This window comes from Apteryx rowi, unplaced genomic scaffold (assembly GCF_003343035.1).
Source record: "Apteryx rowi isolate R43461 unplaced genomic scaffold, aptRow1 scaffold_738, whole genome shotgun sequence".
In the NCBI taxonomy this organism is placed as follows: domain Eukaryota; kingdom Metazoa; phylum Chordata; class Aves; order Apterygiformes; family Apterygidae; genus Apteryx; species Apteryx rowi.
In genome coordinates, this window is record NW_020451025.1 from 186,131 (window position 1) to 207,430 (window position 21,300).

At 35.0% G+C, this 21,300-nt stretch overlaps 1 protein-coding gene across 1 annotated transcript in view; it reads right to left on the bottom strand.

The window, feature by feature from the left end:
* The window catches only part of ASAP2 (ArfGAP with SH3 domain, ankyrin repeat and PH domain 2), a 90,642-nt gene that overhangs the window by 10,576 nt on the left and 58,766 nt on the right, over positions 1-21,300 (bottom strand). Inside the window, exons 12-23 of the mRNA XM_026087809.1 lie at positions 15,954-16,041; positions 12,861-12,909; positions 12,586-12,752; positions 11,145-11,278; positions 10,318-10,412; positions 8,391-8,580; positions 7,865-7,950; positions 7,571-7,686; positions 7,029-7,096; positions 6,181-6,294; positions 2,724-2,979; positions 24-185 (exon numbers count right to left, since the gene is read on the bottom strand). Coding sequence (XP_025943594.1) covers positions 24-185; positions 2,724-2,979; positions 6,181-6,294; positions 7,029-7,096; positions 7,571-7,686; positions 7,865-7,950; positions 8,391-8,580; positions 10,318-10,412; positions 11,145-11,278; positions 12,586-12,752; positions 12,861-12,909; positions 15,954-16,041 — 1,525 coding nt within the window. The remainder of the gene's footprint in view (positions 1-23; positions 186-2,723; positions 2,980-6,180; positions 6,295-7,028; positions 7,097-7,570; positions 7,687-7,864; positions 7,951-8,390; positions 8,581-10,317; positions 10,413-11,144; positions 11,279-12,585; positions 12,753-12,860; positions 12,910-15,953; positions 16,042-21,300) is intronic.

Here is a 21,300-nt window from a genome sequence, read left to right on the forward strand (position 1 = left end):
AAACAGGGGAAGTGGAAACATACTTGTAGATGTTACACGCAATGGCGGCACAGGGGGATGAATAGCTGGTGGATCTGATGAAGATCTCTGCCTGCTTATACTTTCCACTCCTAAAGAATTTGTCCTCCACATTGCATTAGATGAAGAAATTGTCTGAATACCACTGCCAAGAACTGAAGGCTGAACTAAAAAGAGAGGAAAATACTGTATTATTATATTGCTTACTCTAAGCACAAAGTGTTAATATTTCACACCTGTGCTTTTAAAAATGGTGCATGCGCACACTATATTCACCAATAGGAACCACTGTCACCCTGCTGGAATGCCAGAACAGAAACCAGAGACTGCTGTAAACAATTATACAGAAGTTTCTGGTTGAAGTCTTATTAACTCTTTACCTATGTAAAGAATTGTCTCCAAACATTACTTTAAAATATGTCAATACTCGAAAAGGCAGACATTTCTCAATGTGAAGACAGAAGGCAAGTCCTGTTACCTCCTTTAATCCCTGCCTGGTAACTCTAGTTGTCTCAGGAGCTCCAAGGAAAGGACCTGACTCTTGCAGGAGCATTAGCAGACATTGCTGACTCAAAGTACAACATCAGTTTTGACTTGAAATTGTAACTCTGAATTTCACCCTAACAAGGAGCAACTATACCTGAAACTAGCCGATTACCCAGTATTGCTTCTTCAGAGCCTCCTATACATGTTCTCCAGCTAAAGAGCTGCCTCCCCGTTTCATAAAAACACCCTATAGGTTTTCTCCATAAAGCCAGTATTTTGCACATATCATATCACATCACTTCTCCCTACTCAGAGCATGATCATCTCATTAAGAAAAGATGAAACAGAGTAAAGTATGAATATCAGGTTGCATGAAAAAAGCACAAAAGGTTCAGAAGATTTGGAGAACAGCCTAAACCTAAGAGGATAAAGGAATAATAAGTACAACATAAGCATAACAACAACAATATCAGCAATCAACAATAAGCCAAGATCAGCAATGCTAGCATAGTTTTCAACTGAGAAGATAAAATATTAGGGTAATACACTGTTAGAGTGAAGAATATCAGCTAATCATCTCTCTAAATCAGGCATCATGCTTTCCTGGCATGAGCTGCCCTGTACTGGTGCCAACAAGTCTGGGGTTGGGAATGAAATTAAAGTGACACTCTTTGAAAAGCGTCATTTAATCATGGGCAAATGGTGGGTAAAATAGTATGGTTGGCCATAGGTAAAAKAATATCAAAGGGTAAAATAGTCATTTTAACTATCCAATTATATTACTAATTTAGGGATAGTATCTAACAGTTCAAAAGATTGTGTAAACCCCTTCACAGCCAAGGGAAAGATTTCACCAAGAGGTGAATTTTCCTGTTTAGGGGGAGGGCATTGCTTTCCATCARGTAAAAATAGAGTCTGGATATTTAGCTTAGACTTGGTGTAAAAATGTTAGATGAAAAGAATTGGTTAAGGAGCATAGTTTTAAGTGCTGCTAAACTTTCCTGAGCCTTACGTTATCCTTTCAAAGTAAGAGAATACCATGCTGTTCTATGTTCTCAGTTCTTCTGCCCACAGAATAACATATTTCAATCTGACTTTCATGCTGCAGCCATTCCTGTGAGACCAATAACTGACTTTTCATATGATACAGATGTGCAATTTGCCTCTCATTCTATTCTATATTCTAACCTCTGTCCAGTGCTTCCAAAGGCAGAAGGCATTCACACGTGCCCATAACATTACCCACTCATATCTCCTCTTATTGGAGTCTGAATTACAGCAGCATTGAAAACCATGTGTTTACATGGTTTTCATTTCATTTTCATTACATTTTCATTTTTCTTCAACTTAATTTTACATAAATTTAGCATTCATGAGAGATACTGGATTAATACAAGCATTAAAACAATGAAACACACCAAAAATGTACTGCATAAAGATGACCTACACAAATTTCTCTGCCCTTCTTCTCCGATTTAATCTGAAGAGATTATATGTGAAGACAAGAACAAAAGTTTACACTGTTAACTATAATGGTAGATTCTGCAAGCACACAGCCTTTCTGAACTGGGATGTTCAATTTTACATTGGCCTGCTGATCAGGGCATAATCAGTACAGTTACAGGCAGTTACATTTTCAGTCAGCTGCCAATTCCCTAAATCATCCAGTTCTCCATGTTACGACACTTATACTTTGCTCTGTTAAATTTCAGCGACCTCCTAGCACATATTTAAGAGGAGTCTTTGAAAGGTTAAAATCTCTCCTGTTCTGTATATGCTTTCCACTCTCCCAGATTTTAAAAAATATTCTGCAGCAACCAAATACAATGGAAATTTTACATATTAATATTTTAACTGTGACAATGACATCTTCAAGAAACAGAAGTATGAAAAGATGGAATACAAGCAAAAAGTGCTTGCTGAACTAAGTCAACTGCAGCCCTTCCTCCCTCTTTTTTAATGAGCTGTCTTTATTGAGGTTACTTGGACATAATTTTCCCATACAGTATTCTGTACTTTCCTTTCTTGCAGATATACTGAAAACCAAACTCAGAATAGGTTGTGCAGATTCACTTCAAGTATATAAAAAAAGTCATCAGTAAATTGTACCAGTACTTACTCATGTAAAATAACTGTACCAAAAAACCCTTGAAAATGTGAGAAAACAATGTTACTATCCCATTCTTCTAACATGCAATGATATTTCCCAGCGTTAGTACCTTTTCCAATATTCCTTGGAGGTAGAGGAGGTGCACTACTTGTGACAGGTACTGCAGGCGGAATGGGAGGTGGACTGCCACTGAGGATTGCTCCGTATGTTTCATTCTGCAATATACTTGGCAYAAATCCTCTCTGCTTATCCTTAGCAATGTTTGCTGCATCTCTTGCCAAAGATGCTACATTAGGCTGAAGTTGGTTTGATCCCAGCTGATAGAAGCTGACAGGCCTGTCCTCTCTCCGATTAGGGCTGGGTTGCTGAAATACAATAACTCACTGATATCACATCAATTATATTCATTTTACTTAGAAGAACAGTTACCAGAAAAAAAAATTACTTCTAAAATGCATCTTTGTTGTTTTTAGTATGTATCCTAAAACCTATATTCCTCTTTCTTCAAGACAAAGTAACTGTAAACATTAATTTTTTAAATGCGAACTGAATTTCAGAAAAAAATATTTTTTCATTTTCACCTCCTATATCCCTGTAGGATATATAGCATATCCTATATATATAGGATATGCATACACACACACACACACACACACACACACACTTCTATTGATAGTAAAGTAATATAGACAGTCAGACTGGTTAAGTAAAGTTTTCGGCATTAGAATATCAGGTAATATTTTCAAAAGAAAATAAGCAACTGAAGCTTCATTTTGTGATTGTTAGATCCCATACAGATGGCCATCACCTCAAAAACAGGATAGAGTTGCATCTAAGAATTTTACCTGTAGCTCAACCCTACCACAGATTAGGAGCTCARACTTCTCAGGAACTCTCTTTAGCCCCCTAACAAATAAGCAGGACCAGTTAGGGGGATTACTTTAACTGGCAGCTGGGACAGAACATTGCTCTTCCCATGCACATTATCAAATGAGCTCTAATTAGTTGTCTTTGAGATTTATAGCAAGTCATCAGCTTGCTAGGCACATTTAGCATTATTTTTCCTGTTTCAACAGTAATCATGATAATTATTGTTATCAAATGATAATTAAGATAGATAGAGTTATAAATACATATGGCCAGTGCAGGAGTGGGTTGTAACATTCCACAGCTCAGAGAGCATAAATATGCCTTCAGAAGGTGTTAGATAAACACATCGCTGATGTATTGTGGGTGTGAAATAAAAAGAACCATTTCTAGTAATAGTATTTAGGCCAAATAAACATTTACACAAACAATACTGTGAATAAGCAATCAATTTTCCTGTGAATATTTTTAATGCTTACTCTGGATCGATCATTTAGGACCTTTAGTGAGGTTATAGCACAGCATAATATTTCAAAGAATCATCAGAATGATGTGCATGACAACCAGTTGTGTTAATCCCTGCCTTTGGTTTGGTTTAGCAGTCTAACTCCTCAGTCGCTCACTCTCCTTTCGCTGACCTCTCCTGTCCTAATTCTGGTATTCATCTCAGCTCACACTTAACTTCGGCTTTCTAAACCAGCAGAAAATTATTTTTGTTTGTTGAATTAGCTTTTTACTGGTTTAGCAAACTGAAATCAAATGTGTGCCATAATGGAGACAAAAGATGAGATGAGACCAGGCAGCTGGGGACAGCAGCAGAGAGCAGCTGGATTATCTTAGCCTTCTATTAGGTAAGGCTCCCTTTTATATGATAAAATTCTGGACTAAAAGAGCAGCAATTTCAGAAATGACCTTTTCTGACAAAGTATTACAAAATCTATTCAATTGCTTTACCAGTAAGACAGAGAAGCCCTCTAGCCAATAGCTTGACATCTATAAACAGAACTTTGATGTGATACTAAGCAAAAGCAATATTCACCAGAGCATTCAAAGTACTCACAGACACTAGTCTGTGATTAATAGTTCTTAATCTCCTTTCAAAGGTCCCTGTGGTATAAGCCTATTAATAGTGGGCAGTGAAGTACCAGTTTCATTTCTTTAGCCTCATTGCTGACTAGCAGATAACTTCTTTTAAGAGGTGGAGCTCAGGGACTGGCCAAAAAAAAGAACACTGAACTGCCAAAGGCAACCGGCAACAATGAAGGAAATGCAGAAAACCCAAATCTAGTAAAAGTCAAGCATCAGAGGCAAAAKAGCGCTCTTGGACTAAGGAGGCAAGACATGGGGAGAAGAATGCTATGCAGATTGAATCTTGCAGAAGTGACACTTTGCAACAAAGGAAATGTATTGATTTCAGAATTAGTCTTCAAAACATTAAGCCAATCCAGTAATCTGATGGCCTTATATTTTTAAAAATGGCCTGTAAAGACAAAGAATATAAACCTGTGACTGTCAGTTTTTAATGTTTCTGAAAACAGAGAAAAATCAACACAAAAGGTTTGGGTTTAGATTATGAATTATTTAAGTGTTAGAAATTCACGTCCTATCTGAGATGGCAGACTTTGCAGAAAACATAAGAAAACAATAAAATTTGTAGAATAAGAAAAGCTGAATTTCATTATGTAGAGGAGAGAGGATTTTCCATTAGCTACTTCCATAGGACAAAAGGTTGTGCTAACGTCAAAAGATAAACAAATACGAAGTCTCCTATGTGTTCCTTGCACTTTCTAAAGAAAGCAGAAAAGCAATTATAATATTATAAAAAAAACACAAAGAACAAAAACATTTGCTCAATACCTCTATATAAAATTTCAAACTAAAGAAGTTTCAGAATGTCTTTAGTATTTAGGAGCCTTCATGTAATTTCAAATTACTTGGCACCTGGAAATTCAAGCCATTTTTCAATGTTATTCTGGTATCAAAACATGTAGTTTGCTCCCTATCTGTATGTTTACATGCTTAAATACTTTTTAAAGTTGGTCCCAAACTGGCAAATTTAACTTTGAAAAATGGAATGAAGCTCCTAAGCCACTGGAATACCTTGTAGTACTACCCCATAGCATCACACCAATACCAGAGACTTAAGAAAAAACAGAAAAAGGGGGAAAAAAAAAACCTGGAAGATTTTTACAGGAAGATTCAGAAATAAGACCCTAACCTGCTACTAACGAACAAGCCTAATTTAATGCACAGGATTAGTGCCACTGAAGACAAGTCAATGCATAAACTGTTCCAAATTCAGACCTACTGACTGGAGATGCTTTACAGAAACGGGGAGATACTATAAGATACCTCTCCTTGTAAAGGCAATTTTCCTGTCTCATACTGGTTCTGCTTCAAGTTCAGCAGATTTAAATATTCCTGATATATTGAAACAAACTATACTGCGTACATGCTGACTTCACTATGAAAAAAAAAAAAAATCACATCTGGGTAGTCACAATCTGGTCCTTACAGCAGGAAAAAGTAGATAAACTGTAATTTAAGAAACAAAAATTTGAACTACTGTATTTTATAATAAAATTTAATTTTGCAGTGTCTTCATACCTGTAGTAAAATGTAATGTGTTATTGAAATCAGAATGAACATCACGCTCACACAGATCCACGTACAAAAAATTAGCAATGCACAGATACAACCTGTAGCTTTTCATCCACATCATCATCACTTTCATCCAGATCTTCATGGAGTAACCGCCATTCATATTCTACATGAACATGAGAATTAAATCTTCCAGATAGTGCTTGAGTAAGCTAAAGAAAAAAAAAGATGACTGTTGACATCTATGGTACAGCCAGTATTTGCATATAGTTTAAAACAAACAAAAAACACACGCAGAAGTAATCTTGATTTCTAAGTACAAATATTATTTTTTGTTTTAAATACAGATTTCAGTAATTTGGAAAGTTACTGCATTGGGGTAAGGTAAAAGAATGAAGCTCTGTGATCAAACACAACACAAATAAACCAAAAGCAACTGGGCTTTTCATTACCCATTGTAGTTCCATTTTCTATTTCCTTCCTGACAAGAAGCATCACACTCTATTTGCTTTGATTTAGAAACTGCAAGATGGAGAAATTAACTGCAATGGAAGTTTTTCTGATACAGACTCACTTCCCAGGAGCCTCGACCTCACCAAATCATTTTCCTTGCTTATTAAAAGTAGTGATGGTAGCAAACTTCACTTCCATGGTTTTCATCCATGAAAAGTACTCTAGTGATTAGATTTCAATGGGATGTCAGACACACAATTTTTGAGGATCTGGGACTAACATCCAAACTGCATTCTCCAGAACTTTAACATTTCCAAAATATCTAAGAAGAAATATAGTTTTCTTCTTAAGCATATATAACTTGCTTGTTTTTCTGAGCAGAATACTACCCTGTCTTGAATATAGTCATTGAATATTCAACTGTAGACTGTTAAATATTCAGACATGAGTCTCCTTATAAATACACAAACATATTGAAGGATGCAACACTTACCAACTCTTCACAGTGAGTATGTTTTAAGCGTTTAGCTATATCAAGTGGTGTCTCTCCAGATTCATTGGCTACATTGCAACAAGAAAAGAAAGTTATGATGCTGTGAGTCATTAGTTACATGTCTATTATTAAACATAAAGATAAATCTCCAGTTACACGGTGAATTAACTAGATCAAGACATTCTAAAGTTGATCTCTTTCCTTCATATTCAGGCCCATCTCGTACCAAACCTCTGAACATGATAAGCAGTAGCAACTCAGTATGCCACCCATATGGAATGATAGCCATGAAATGCCAATATATAACTAGACAACAAGACATCATAAGTACTTATGTACCTGAAATTGTTTAAAAACAAGTCTAATGCACACAATTTTAAACTTGAAATAACAAATATTTTAATTTTTTTAAATGAAGATATTATTCACAGAATTACATTAAACAATTACATTAAACAATTGACGGGGAAATGCACTTATTCCAGCTTCAATTTTTCTTATCTGTGACAAATATGAAATCAAAGTACACATTTCCTTTGTACCTATTTCAATAGAAGCCTTCCCTCTCAGAAGCAGTTTGAGGCATTCAACGTTGTCCGTCAGACAGCAATAGTGCAGAGCTGTACTACCTTTGCACGTTTGCTTGTCTAGATTGCCACTGTAGGAGTAAAAGAAAGAAGAAAGGTGATTAGAATTAGTTTTCTACCCCATGCTAATAAACTTCACTTGTTACAAGATTTTCAATGAAGAAAATTACATTTGCAAATAACAGACTTCATTTAAAGTATAACTTGACGTAAATCAATAATATTTTAATTAGTTTATAATACACTTACCTATTCTGCACTAAAAAGTCAACTATATGAAGGGATGTTCGATCAACTGATCTAACAGCAAGGTGAAGTGCTGTTTCATCTTGCTCCTAATAATAATAAAAAAACAAAACAAATTTGTTTCTTTTAATTTATAGAGAAGCAGAAATTCTACGATGACATATGATCAATTCAAATATTTAATTTCAAAATATTCAGATGTGCACTGAAGTATCTTTTGTAAAACCTTTGCTCCTTTCCTTCCCTTCCTTTATAGTAAGTAAACAAATGGGTTAAAAGCAATTAGATTATTGAATCATTTAATGTTTAATTTTAATATTTTTAAAATATGATAATATTTGGAAACAATTTTAGTTTAAATTATTTAATATCATCTTTCGTTACTGTTAAATTCCATCATTAGAAGAACAAATATTCAAAACAATATTTCAAATCTTATCCTCCAATAAGAAAAAGCAGTACCTTTTGAATAATAAAACCATACTGCACTTCCTATAACAACTTGCCTAATAAAATTTACCACACTTACATGGCCATTGGCTAGTGGAATTTTTTCTGTGAGGTCCACACCATCAGCATATACTTGGACTAAACCAAGAATGTCTCTTGATTTGACTGCTTCACAAAGAGCATGCAATTTAACTGCATTGTCAGCATGCTTTTTCCTTGCATATTTTCTCTCAATATACTTGGCAGTAATATAATCTTTTCTTGCATTCCTGAAATCGAATATAATTTACTTTTACAATTCTGGCAGATGATACATAGTCAAAATTTCCATATATACATGCAAGTCATTTGGAATAAAATCTGGGAAAGATTGTATTTCTCAGTCATTATGGTAATCTTTCTTTTTAAATATACACAAAAGACATGCAGTCTCATATTTTCAGTCTGAAATATAACTACAGAAGATGAATCAAAACTCCAATATCCTTATGAAGACAGACCCCAAATTCTCCACTCTCAACTGCGGTGTGAAGTTGATCTCAAGACTATACAGTTTTATGTACAGATAATAAATCAAAGCTTCATAATCCTGTTTTGCTAATATCAGCCTTACAGATTTATATTTACCTGACTTGCACACATGCTGAAAAGGGAGAGGCATGGGATATAAAAATCTGCCTTACACCTCTGTGCAGACTATGCAGGGCTTGCATCTGTATTCACAGCAGTATGTTCTGTGAAGCAGCTATTCACCACAACTGTAACAGGTGGGGAGGATGCAGTTTTTAGTTTCACCTTGAAACTGAGGTGAAAACTATCACTTAGCACATCTGAATTAGGATATGAGTTATCACTTTGCTGTTAATATCCACAAGTAACTAATTAACTAATGACTATTCCTCTTTCCGTCACAGCAAGACAGGAGCTTGCATGCTTCTCAAAGGCATTACTCCTTACACGCTCTTTAGATTTACACAGCACTGCACGAAGGACATGCAACAAAGCTATACTTTATCATCTGGATACAGTAATAAAGGGCAATAATAGATCATAGACTATAAGAGATTGAACAACAATAATAGAATGAATCAGTGGATAGTTCTTGTTCCTAAAACAGAGGACAATTTCCTCTATAGTTTTTGAAAAGCGTCGGCATTTAGGTTCTCATTTCATAGAGAACAACAAATGTGATAAACAGACACATACCAAAGTAGATGACTTAAAAAAAAAATTTTGTTTAAAGTCTTTATGCTATTGATTTGGCATCCTGTATGATTATTATTGATGTTAATATTAATATTAATATTCCATAGTAGTAGTAGTAAAATAATTATTTATACTGAACAGTTTAACATTGGCTCTGTCAGAATGGTGAGAGTCTGGATAACGTAAAACCAGCTTCATCTAAAGCCAATTCTTCTGGTTTTGTTTCTGCATTATATACTAGCTCTTATATGAGGAAAATAGGACAGGGCCAAGATGGAAGCTGTCCTTGCTACAGCTCTGCCATCACAGTTCAGAGATCTCGGGGAACACACTCCATCAAAAGTTCTCTGTTTACTCCATGTAATTATGGACTGAAGTCCTAGGTGGAGTCTCTAGACAGTAGGAGTGTTCAGTATCTCTCAGATAAACTGTGTATCTTATTCTGGTATCTATTTAGTGTTTAAATAGAACAAAGAAATAGCTTTAGTTTTAATCCCCATGTTTGCGCCCACAGGTCTTTAAAATTCTCAACAAGGCAGCCTTAATTTGTTCTTGTCTTGCAATTTATGAGATACAGAACTGGTAATATAATCCTGACTATAAGGAAAGTTACCATCAGATAAAGTTCAATAAAACAGACATGCAAAGCATCAGAAAAAAGGTTAATTCCTTGGCTATAAGGCTATGTATAAGGCATTATATGTCTTCCRCGGCATGTTGGTGCAAGCCATGATGGCACAAGCCATTAATAACGACAAATTAAATGCCTGTTTTCTCAGAAGTTGTGGCTCTTTACTTACATATCACTGCTTGGATTAGGTTTGACCATCTCATCAACTGGCAGACAGAATTCCATAATCTCATTGAACCCAGCATTCCCAATATTCTTTGCAAGCTGTTAAAAAAAAAAAATCCACAACTCACTCAAACAAATATGTTCAGTTACTGGCCACAAACGCATAGCGAGAAGACAAGGGAAAAGGGGTGCTGGGACTTCTGGATTCTAATTCCTAGTTTTGCTCCTCTGTTATTGATCCCAACCATATTAGGCACCTTTTTGTACCTCAGTTTTCAGATGGGATTTGGTATACAAACAAGTAACTGCAAGATAATCCACAAGATACCAGTTTATAAAATAAATGCAAGATACTTTGTGTTGGATAAGAACACACACATGAACTGTCACAGAGCAGCTGATATGTCATAATTTCTTTGTGTATCAAAGCCTAATACATTTTCTTCTTTTGTGGATTAAAGTTCTCTTCTGAAAAATGCTGAATAATATATGGGATAAATAGTTGTGAAATTCTTCACTTTTTAACCTAAAAAGGCACCTTTATATGTCAAGCAGCTGTGTTCTTTTAAAAAGCAACCTAGAGTAAAAGGCTTGTAAACTTAAAAAATATAAAGCACTTACTAATTTGAATTCTAAGATCAGGCAAAATTTACAGTAAGACACTATGTTCCAGGAGATTCCCTAAAGCTTAAGGAATGAAGCTTTCTTAATTATGTTTATCCAGAGGCAACTTTCAACATTGGAATAACTTATAATTAAAGTGACAAAAATATATTTGTGGTGGAAATATTTTATGGTAACATTTTAAATTAATGAAAGTAATTTGATTACCAAAAGTTCAGATGTTCCCAGCACATCTAACGTAAGTGATTGCATTCTGGAATAGTGAACACCAAGTTCTCTATGGATTCCTGAGCATTCAATACAAGTTAGAATTCCCAAATTTGTTGAAAGCCAGGTAGGATCTGAAACAGAAAGCACCCACAATTACAATTTATTCAAATAAGATTTCATTCTAGAAAATATATTCATACTAAAAAGAAATTCTGTAGAAATAAGATTTCTGCACATAAATTATCAGGATTTTAGTACTTCTGCCTTTACATTTACTCTCTGGGAAACACAAAACAGAATCTTTTTATGGTGAAAGAAGTCAAAATACTTTTTTTTTTTTTTTTTTTTTTAAATAAATGAGCATCTACCCCAAAGGGTGCTTCTCATTTGAGGTCGAGTTTGTCATTTGTTCTATTGCTTTCAAGAACTGCTTTCAAACACCAATATAATAGTGTTACTTTCTCAGTCAGGGCATATAGGCGCAATATAAACTGAAACAACAATGCCTACAGTTTTTTATTTTATATTCCAGCTATAGACTTTAGACTAAGGGAAGCAACACTGATTATGAAGTATATATACAGAATCACACTATAATGGATTCTTATTCAACTATCCCTCATCTTCCAGTCAATTAATTCACTTCTGAAGTTTCAGACAGCTTAAAAATTTGTTTGTTTGATAAAAGTTTGGTGCCAGCTATTTAGAATGTTCTCTTTCAAAGGCAGTAGGATTGACTCTTCTCACAGTTTTATACAATATTTATTGCTTGAAGTTACTATTAATTTACAAAATACATACAGTTTCAGATCTAATGTTTTCAGCTACAGTGTCAGATCAAAAAAAGTTCTGCATTGACTATGTAATATAAAAGAACATAGGAAACAGCAGAAATTAAAAAATAATTAAATAGGATTAAAGTAGAACTTCACTGACCAACAATCAACTCTATTGATTGAACAAACCAGCCCTGCAAACCACAGTCAGCAGATGCATCCTTTTCCAAATAACCACAGCCTTAGACCTATTCCCTGGCTAGATATCAAACTCAAAGATAAAAGGTGAAAACAAAATATAAAATGTACCAGGAAAACGTTGAACTATCTTACTGATGCCCAGTTTAACCTAAGTCTTATGTAAACTCAGTAAAATGTGGGCTTGCTAATAAAAGTTTAATTGATTTACGTCAGCAAAAGTTTCAATTAGCAAAATACACGGGAGAAAAAACTAGCAAGAGCTAGTAACTTTTCTCTCCACTGACAGTATGTATAGAGCAAATCAATCTTACTAAAGTAGTGCAATTAAATTGGTAGCATATTCTATTATGTGTATAATCCTTATGAGATAAGGAGTAAAAGTGAAAGCATAAAATATCAGCTTAGACACTCTCATGAGACACAGAATTTTTACCAATTAGAAATACACTTAATTGAATCACCTTGTGCTCCACAGTCACAACACACATCATTTCCAGTCATCCTCTGGACTTCAGATATAATTTCTTTTGTCAGTTCCTGGACAATATTATTTTCTCCTGTGTTATCATCTCCTTTGAATGCATTATTTAAAGCTTCCTCTTTGCTGTTTTGTAGCACAGAAGTCCATCTAAAATGGCAGTAATATTTTGCTATTAAAAGTTTAGGCACTTCTAAAGTTTAAGGTATGTCTTAGTAGAGCACCAATATCAGAAATAAAGTTAGCAAAGTAACTCACATTTGACATTCCTGTTCATCTTCCGCTTGAAAGTGGTAAGTTCTGTCATCTGCACGATAAATTCATACAAAGGTTAAAAATTTGATTATACACAAATGACTCATAAAAATATAAAATTTATTGACATGCGAGTCCTGAGGTCTCTAGCCTCATCACTGGAAAGCTGACAGGCAAAGAAAATCTATTTAGAGAGTTTCGCTCATACTACATACGTTTCATCTGTGTTTACACCTCACACTCACAAAGCCACAGCTCCCTCATTTTGCACGGGTGGCTTACTGGTTTTTAAACAGATACTGTTTTCCTTTCAGTGCTGTGCCTGCCTATTACCGAAGCAGCAGGAGAGCTCAGAAATTTTTTTCATGTTCTAGATATATCTGCAGTAATCACAAGTCTAAAGATCTGCTTTTTCTTTTTTTGGGTGGGGGCATATTTGAAACATAGAGTTCATATTTGAGTTATCTGTGTACATAAGAAAGATTTCAAATTTCCAGATGAACTCTTATACCACAGTAATTAAAAAATGGCAAAATGGACTTGTCAGATACAAAGTCAACATTACAACCAAGATAAACCCTGGCTGTTTCAACTAAATCAAGTACAAAAACCCCTCAACTTACTACTACTTTCATAATTACAAGCACTGTTATCATAGTGTCATAATTAAAGAAAAAAGCATAATACATTTTAAGTCTTTGAATGAAACAATATATGATACAGTTTGGTGACTTTTTTGGAGTTAAAACAAGGATAGTTGATGAGAAGAACAGAGGTAAAGCTAGAGGCAGAAAGATATACTAGTATGAAATTTCCTAAAGTCTGAAAATTATTACTGCAAAAAGGTATTAAATGACAGTTTCAAACACGAAAAAGTTAAGAGAGTGAGAATACAGGAAAGGACAGAAAGGAAAGCGCTAGATAAGGAACAAGAGAATATACCTTGCCAAGATACAGCAGTTTGCAGAGTTTTTAAAAACAAAGAATGTTTTAAAACTCTGTTGTAAAATAAATTGAAAGAATGATCTGGAGACCATCAGGCTGATTATTCTTTTTCAGATGCATGATGGGATGAATGGCAATGCTGTGATAAGCTGCTATTGGGCAAAATATAACTCGGAAATCAACAGAGAAAGAAAGCGCAAAAGTAAACAGGGGTCACAGCTTGCTTGAGAATGCCTGTGGCTGAGTCAAAGCAGTGACACGAACAGGCAAAATCGAGTAAGTAAGGATACACAGGTTTCAAACAAATGAGATGAGACGGGGGAAAAGTTTTGGATCAAAACTATGGTAAACACACATCTATTTCACGGACAGGAGAGGAAAACAGACTGTGTCTAAAGCCGAGTTTCCTTCCTCAAAATAAAAATATTTTTCCATCTCTTTTCTATACTAAAAAAGACAAAACAAGGAGAAATGATTTAAAAAGACAATTCTTCAGTTTCTTTCCCACTGAAGCATTAATAAGTCAGGATTATGTTCAGCAAATGCTTTGAAATTCAGGAAAATATTGCATTAAGTTTTGGAAAGGAAAGAGAATGTATGTAACTTAAGAAGCAGAAAAGTAAGACATAGAATGAAAGAAATGATTTGAGAGAGGGCAAATTTATCTCAAGAGTCAAGAAAATTATTATTCTACTTCATAAACTTTATTCTTATATAATAAGATATTGGTGGAGTTTAATAGTGAGAGTAGGCTAAATCAGAACAAATAGGTATGATTCTCAAATTCTTACCATGTTAAGATCCAGCAATTTTCTCTGAATTTTGGGATAAAATTTATAGCATGAAGTTCCTAATCTTGTGATCAAATCTGAATGGACATAAAATTTGGTTTACCCACATTACAGTAATCAGGGCTTAACTTGCATCTTGAAATTTCAGGGCAAATGGCTCTATAAAATCTACTATATTAAAGACTATCATAAAATAGCCCAGCATTGTCACGTTCTAGAGACAGGACTAGCAGATACAGAGTAGTGTAAGATAATGAAAGGGTATTCAAAGGAAAAAATATGACTTAATGATTAGCAATTAGATAGTAATAAAAAAGAAACACTTTAGGAAGACAATAACATACTTGCTCTCAGTTTATTTTTACTTCATTGTCCAACCCTCTCTGAAGTAAAAGAGATTCTCACAAATCTATGTCAGTTATCTGTAAACGTATGTTTGCCTTCACCTCCCCCTCTCCAACATTCTCTCAAAAAGTGTTTTATGACAACGTTTGCATTATTTGTGCTATTTATAATAAAACCAAAGCAAAATAATCACATTAATTTGGCACAGAGTAGAAATGGAAAGGTTGTACCGGGCATATACGAGTACTAGTCTATTAACATCAGTAACATATCTTTTACTTTCAAATAGGAAAGTACTTTATGTACTGACAAATGAACAAATGAGGAATAGCATTATACTCTTCTCCCCAAATAATTTATTATACGCATATAGTAGCACTGCATTTCTATTGAGTCCATAAATACAATATTAAAATGTCCCAGCACGAAAACAAAATAAACATTTCACCATACAATCTCATATTATCCTATTCGGTTTCAAAGCAAAATCTTAAATTATTCAATTTTGATCTTTTAAATTTGTAGGCTCCTTATCTCCCCTTTACATTTATTCTTAGACAGCAAAGCTAAAAATGCTTTTAGTATTTTCTTCAAAATTAAATAGCAACCAACATGCTTTAATTTTGAGAAATTTTATCATGGTTTAATTCCTACTTTTGGTCCTGTATGAAAGCCATAATTTTCCAAGATGATCAGCTATGACATCCATAAGATAAAGAGCAGTATCACAGCAAAAGGATTGTTACTGCATTGTAAGATGGCATAAAATGAAATAGAATGAAGCAGTAAACACAGCTTTAAAAAAAGTAGTTTTCTAAACAAAACAGGTAAAATAAATTGCATTATGTTAAAAAAAAAAAAGGAAAGGAAAGGCAATTTGCCCTAAGAAGGACGTTTTATAAAGGTAAACATTCTATAAATGATAAAGTGTTTAACTGGATTATTGACACATCTTCAGAAATAATACAAAAACCTCAGATATTAACTGCATGTAAAAAGATCTGAACAAACCTACGTGATATGAGGTCAAAACACTTTTTCTCCTCTGGGTTTGTTTTTACTTGGCAGGTTAACAGATTCAGCTTTGCTGGAGGCCGGTTAGCCTATTTGAAGATAAAAAATACAAATTTTAGTATACTGCACACTGACTGAGCCCTCCAGTCCAAGACAAGGTAGCATCTGCCTATGGCCACTAAGATTTTAAAATGGCTGATACTTCAATTTTTAAGGTAGCCAGACTTGAATTTATATTCTCTTCTGGACCCTCGGTTTGTAAACTTTATTTTCTTACATTAGGCTATTTTGTTCACACACCAATAACTGGATAAACACTAAAATTTTGAAAGTGGCAAGGGGCTAGCATCACTTCAATTTTCACCACTTGGATCAACTTACCAGTAACACTTATCTGAAGGAATCAGGTATAACAAAGAAACAGATTTCTTTTACCTAAGTTTAGCCCTGTAAAATTTAGACATTTAGTTTAGTTGTTAGTTACCTAGGTTTTCAACAATCAGTTAAGAGAGAGAGAAAGACTCTCAGCAAATGTTTGATAACACCAAGCTTAGAATGGAATAAACTGACTTTTGCTGATGCCTTTAAAGAGAGCCTAGATAACCAGTTTAGAATAAATTCTATTTTTTTAAAATCAGTGAAGTAACACACTGAAGAAAAATAAGTTTGCAGAGAAGTCTTGCAACAAACCTATGCAAAAYTAAACTGATACAGTTCATTATCAAAAATGTAGCTACACTAAATATTATATTCTATAATGATATACACTTTCTAGTCAAGTTCCTCTCACCTATTTCAGTTTCTTATTGAATAAAAAGTGGCAATGTTTTATTAAAAGTAAAATGCACGTGCAAAATTACATTTTAAAAAGTCCCATAAAGTCTACAAAGACTGTTTAATTAGCAACTCTGCACTAATTAACCTGCCTGTCCTCCAGATGTGGGGTAGGGCCTACAAAGATGTTATACTTGCTACCTTGACTTGAGGAATTGCTTGCACTTGCTACAGTGGAAAACTAGCTTCACTCTTTTTTTAGAATAATTAAATCAGAAAGCAGATTTAACTAGGGAGACCCTGTTCTCAATGATAACATCTGGAAAATAGTAATTTGTTTAAATAATTAGGAAAGTGTTGTTATAAAGATAGAAATACACAAAAACACATTACCATGCTTATTGCTGTGATCCTAATCATTTTAATATATGAAGCTATTAAAATAAGATTTAATCATGTTATAGCATGTTATCAACTTGCAATGAATCATAAGAAATGTAGATCTCTTTTTTTTTTCTTAAATCAATCGATGAACATATTTCACTTAAAAAAAAAAAAAAAGAAGGAAGAACAAGTCTATTAAGGAAGAGTACAGATTTCTTTGCAATCATCTGAATAAAAAGATGAGCCAGCCAAAAAAGAATAATGACCTCATTATATTTGAAGGCCAGGAAAGGATCAAAACCATGTAGAAATGGAAGAAGGGAAGCAACTACATATTATTTCCTGTGTTAAAAAAGAAGCCTGGCATCCCTGAAAAACAGTATGCTCATGCTTCACCCAACAAAACCAGCAAACATAATGTAATGTCATGCATGCTTTGAAACAGCAAACCTGCAGAACACTGGCTGGGCCACGTCAAACAAACCACACCCAAGAGAGGTTTTGCAGGCAGGAGGTTGACAATTGACAGCCACATTGCGTTCTCTGCCTAGTAAACAGCTTTCCAAATTCCAGACATAGATCCTTTTAGTAGTGAAAAGGAATACAGTTTTCATTATTATAGCCTACCAACAACAAGAGTTCTTTGAAACTAGAAGTATGCAAGAAAACATCTTGAAAATGCCAGCTTGAGCCCATTTTCTTGGTTATATTTAAATACACATCGTATTCATAGCCCTAAAATTTCCAGTGTTTATGTTTTTAACAAATCTGTTGCCAAAGAACTGTGCAGAGGCTGCCTATAATGAAAAACAAAATAAAGCAAACAAAATTAAATATAAACTATTCGGTAAATAAGCCCCTGGACAACTAATGTATACCTTTCTCAGAGGTTCTACGAGAAAGAAAAAATTCAAGTAAAATTCAGTTTAAAAAAGAATCCACCTGCTGGAACTACAAAAAGTCTCCAGGACTTCAGAGCTTAAGTACATTCCAGGACTTAACCCATTTTCTATAACATATGAAATGTGGAGCTGTAAGTGGACCCACCAAAATGTTTCAAAGATCTAAAGGATCAATATACACAGACCTCTTCTCTGAACTGGAGAATGYGGTACAAGAATTCTGTGTCACGATTTAAGAACCAAAGGAAATGGCTCCTACAACTTAAAACACATCCTGGGCCAATCTGCTGATTTTGGAATCAACTATATCACAGAAGGGTTGAGGTTGGAATGGACCTCTGGAGATCATCTAGTCCAACCGCCTGCTCAAGCAGGGTCACCTAGAGCACATTGCACAGGACCATGTCCAGACAGCTTCTGAATATCTCCAAGGAAGAAGACTCCACAACCTCTCTGGGCAACCTGTGTCAGTGCTCTGTCACCCTCACAGTAAAGAATTATTTCCTTATGTTCAGACGGAGCTGCCTGTGTTTCAGTTCATGCCTGTATATCTCAAAGCTTTTAACTGAGGACTTTCTAACCCCCTAAGAAAGTCAACATTAACATGGGTGTTTAAAACAACAACAACAAAAACTTAGTATTTGGGTGATATCACCACATTCGTGTTTCTGTCCTGTGGCCAAACAACATCCATCCCCCAGACGTGCTGTTACATGGTGGACAACATTTCCATCACATGGTGGATGCTGTTCAGGGCAGAAGTTATTAGCATCAAGACAAAGGCAGATGAGGAGTAGGCTACATGAATGAATTCTTTAGGCATGCTAGGCTGCAGGTTGATCCAGACTTATGCAGGATTAGGTGACACTGGAAGTAGAAAATGATAAGAAACATTTAACTGCCACTAAACTATTTGTTTGAGATTTCTGGGTTTCGTTCTCCTGCCCAATTCTCTCATCAGATAATTAAACACCAGACTACCACTGAGTATGTGGGCATTCACTTTAACACACCAGTGTCCTGGAAAAATGTGCTGCCACCTCTCCTGCCTCAGCATCAACTCCTGTTCCTTCCTGGAAAATTGTAGCTTGCTATCCCCCAAAACGTTCTGGCAACAAGGAATAACTGCAAGAATCGAAAAGTTAGGCTTCTTAGACAATACTGAGGAGTTACATGCTATAAAACCGATTTTCACATGAGGCATGAGCAAATATGTTCACTTATTTAAACACACTGGTTTGCTGATTTCATCATTCAGGGTTGGGGGGGGTTTTTTGTTTTTTTTTGATATTTCAGTGATTTATTAAGAATCAAAAGATTAAATCTTATTCTTTTGCCTTCAGATTTTGCTGTTAATCCTGATGGTAGAATAAAGTTTCCAGCAGTAAAGAAAGAACAAAAAAACACGACTCCCTGATAAGAGATATTCATTATGCTCCCTTTTGCAGACAACCTGCAAATTCCATTTAAGCTTTTTAAACACAAATTAACTTTAAGGAATATAAGGCCCTCAAATAAAAGTTTCTCATTCATGATTTCTTGACACAGAAACCACTTATGAATTCCTATTTACATGGTTCAATCAGCTTCTATCATTGTTTTTTCATCCATGTACATTAAACTGCAGTCAGGTAGGTGTCAGACAATTTCCAGTTGCTAATAATTACACAAAGGATCAGTGTCTGTTTTTCAGTCAATCACTATCTTGCACATTGCTCTATGAATGCTAATTTCTTTGAAGCTTTTAGATATCTGAAAATCTAGCATCTGCACATATGCCAATACAGACAAATGYATTCAGCCTTACAGCTAAGTGACTGACAGAAAACAAACCCTATTCTCTCCATCAGTATCAGGAGAGCACTTGGCAGGCAAACTTAAGTCAGAACACAGCATCTGCAACTGATAGAAGATGGCTGTACAAGAAATTAACTGAAAAAATAGTCCCTTATAAAAATCTGAGAGGCTACAGACATCCATGAAGAATACTCAGCCTTTAAAGGAAAGACACTTATAAATTTGTATTTGGTAAGGCAAACAAAACCGACTACTGAACTTCTGAGAGATGGCTCATTTTGATAAGTAGCTGAGAACAGAAAATGACACATCAAATTTTAGAGGTCAAGAGATATCAACCCTAAGAACACCTGGAAATCAATACTGTTGCTTCAAAAGTCTGGAAAGACATTCAGAGCAGCCCAAAAAAATCTTAAGAAATGTATAACCATTCTTAAGAAATTAATATCCATTGCACTGTCAATAAAATAAGCATTAATTACTGCATAAAACTGCCATTAAAGCACAGGGAGAAAGTTAGGAAAAAAAGTATAAGAAATACTTTTTAAGGCATTTATTTTTAAATGAGAAGATTTTAATTCTGTAATATAAAAAGATGAAGACCAAACTCTGAAGCTCACATACCTAAATCCACATGTAAGCATCTATCTTAGCAACTGATTTCTGTCTAAAACTCCATTGATTTCAGTGGGAACTTACTGCTTCTAAAAACGTCAGACCATCTGGTAGACCGCTTATAAAACCAGCAGAACAACGGTATCTTGACAGAACTGAGTAAGTGTACTTGTACAGACAAGTTTTAAAATTCTGCTCCACAAGTGGATTTTGTAGCCTCTGCCAAGCTCTGGGTTGCCCTCGCCAGACTCCTACTGATACCACCGCAGCATGTCCAATGCCAAGTGCCTTTACAGAACACGGTGACACTAATAGACTTTTCTCCGACAAAGACATACTCATATACACTCAAATGAGTATCAGGCATAAACCGGTTGACAATTCCAAAGTCATAGCAGGTACTCTATTTTGTAGGCCTGTTTTTACACTCCTCCTAAACTCCTGGTTGTCAATTCAGAAAGCAACAGCTTGTGATTAGATGCACAAATGAGAGATTGATTCATTTTTGCTGCCAGGGTCAACTTGTAGTCATAGCAACATAACAGGATGAAGAACAGATCGGTTCATAACAGAATCAAGAAACAAGACTGCTTACTAGACAAAGAATGGGAATACTGTCACTGAGTTGATTTCTGACTTAAGAAACTTAAGAAAGTTTTGAGAAAGAAAAATAGAAAGAGCAAGGGTAAGGGAAAGGAAAAATCGCTGGGTTGGAAGGCAAGTATGGAACGTTACCTGGCCATGCTGGCACGTTTCGAATACCTGTACAAAGAAAGAGGGGCTTCTAATTCCCCATCTCTTTGGTTTCTGGTAGAAGCTGCTTTCAGAGTTCATTTCCCCCCCCACAGCTGTTCCCCAAGAAACCTATTGTCATAA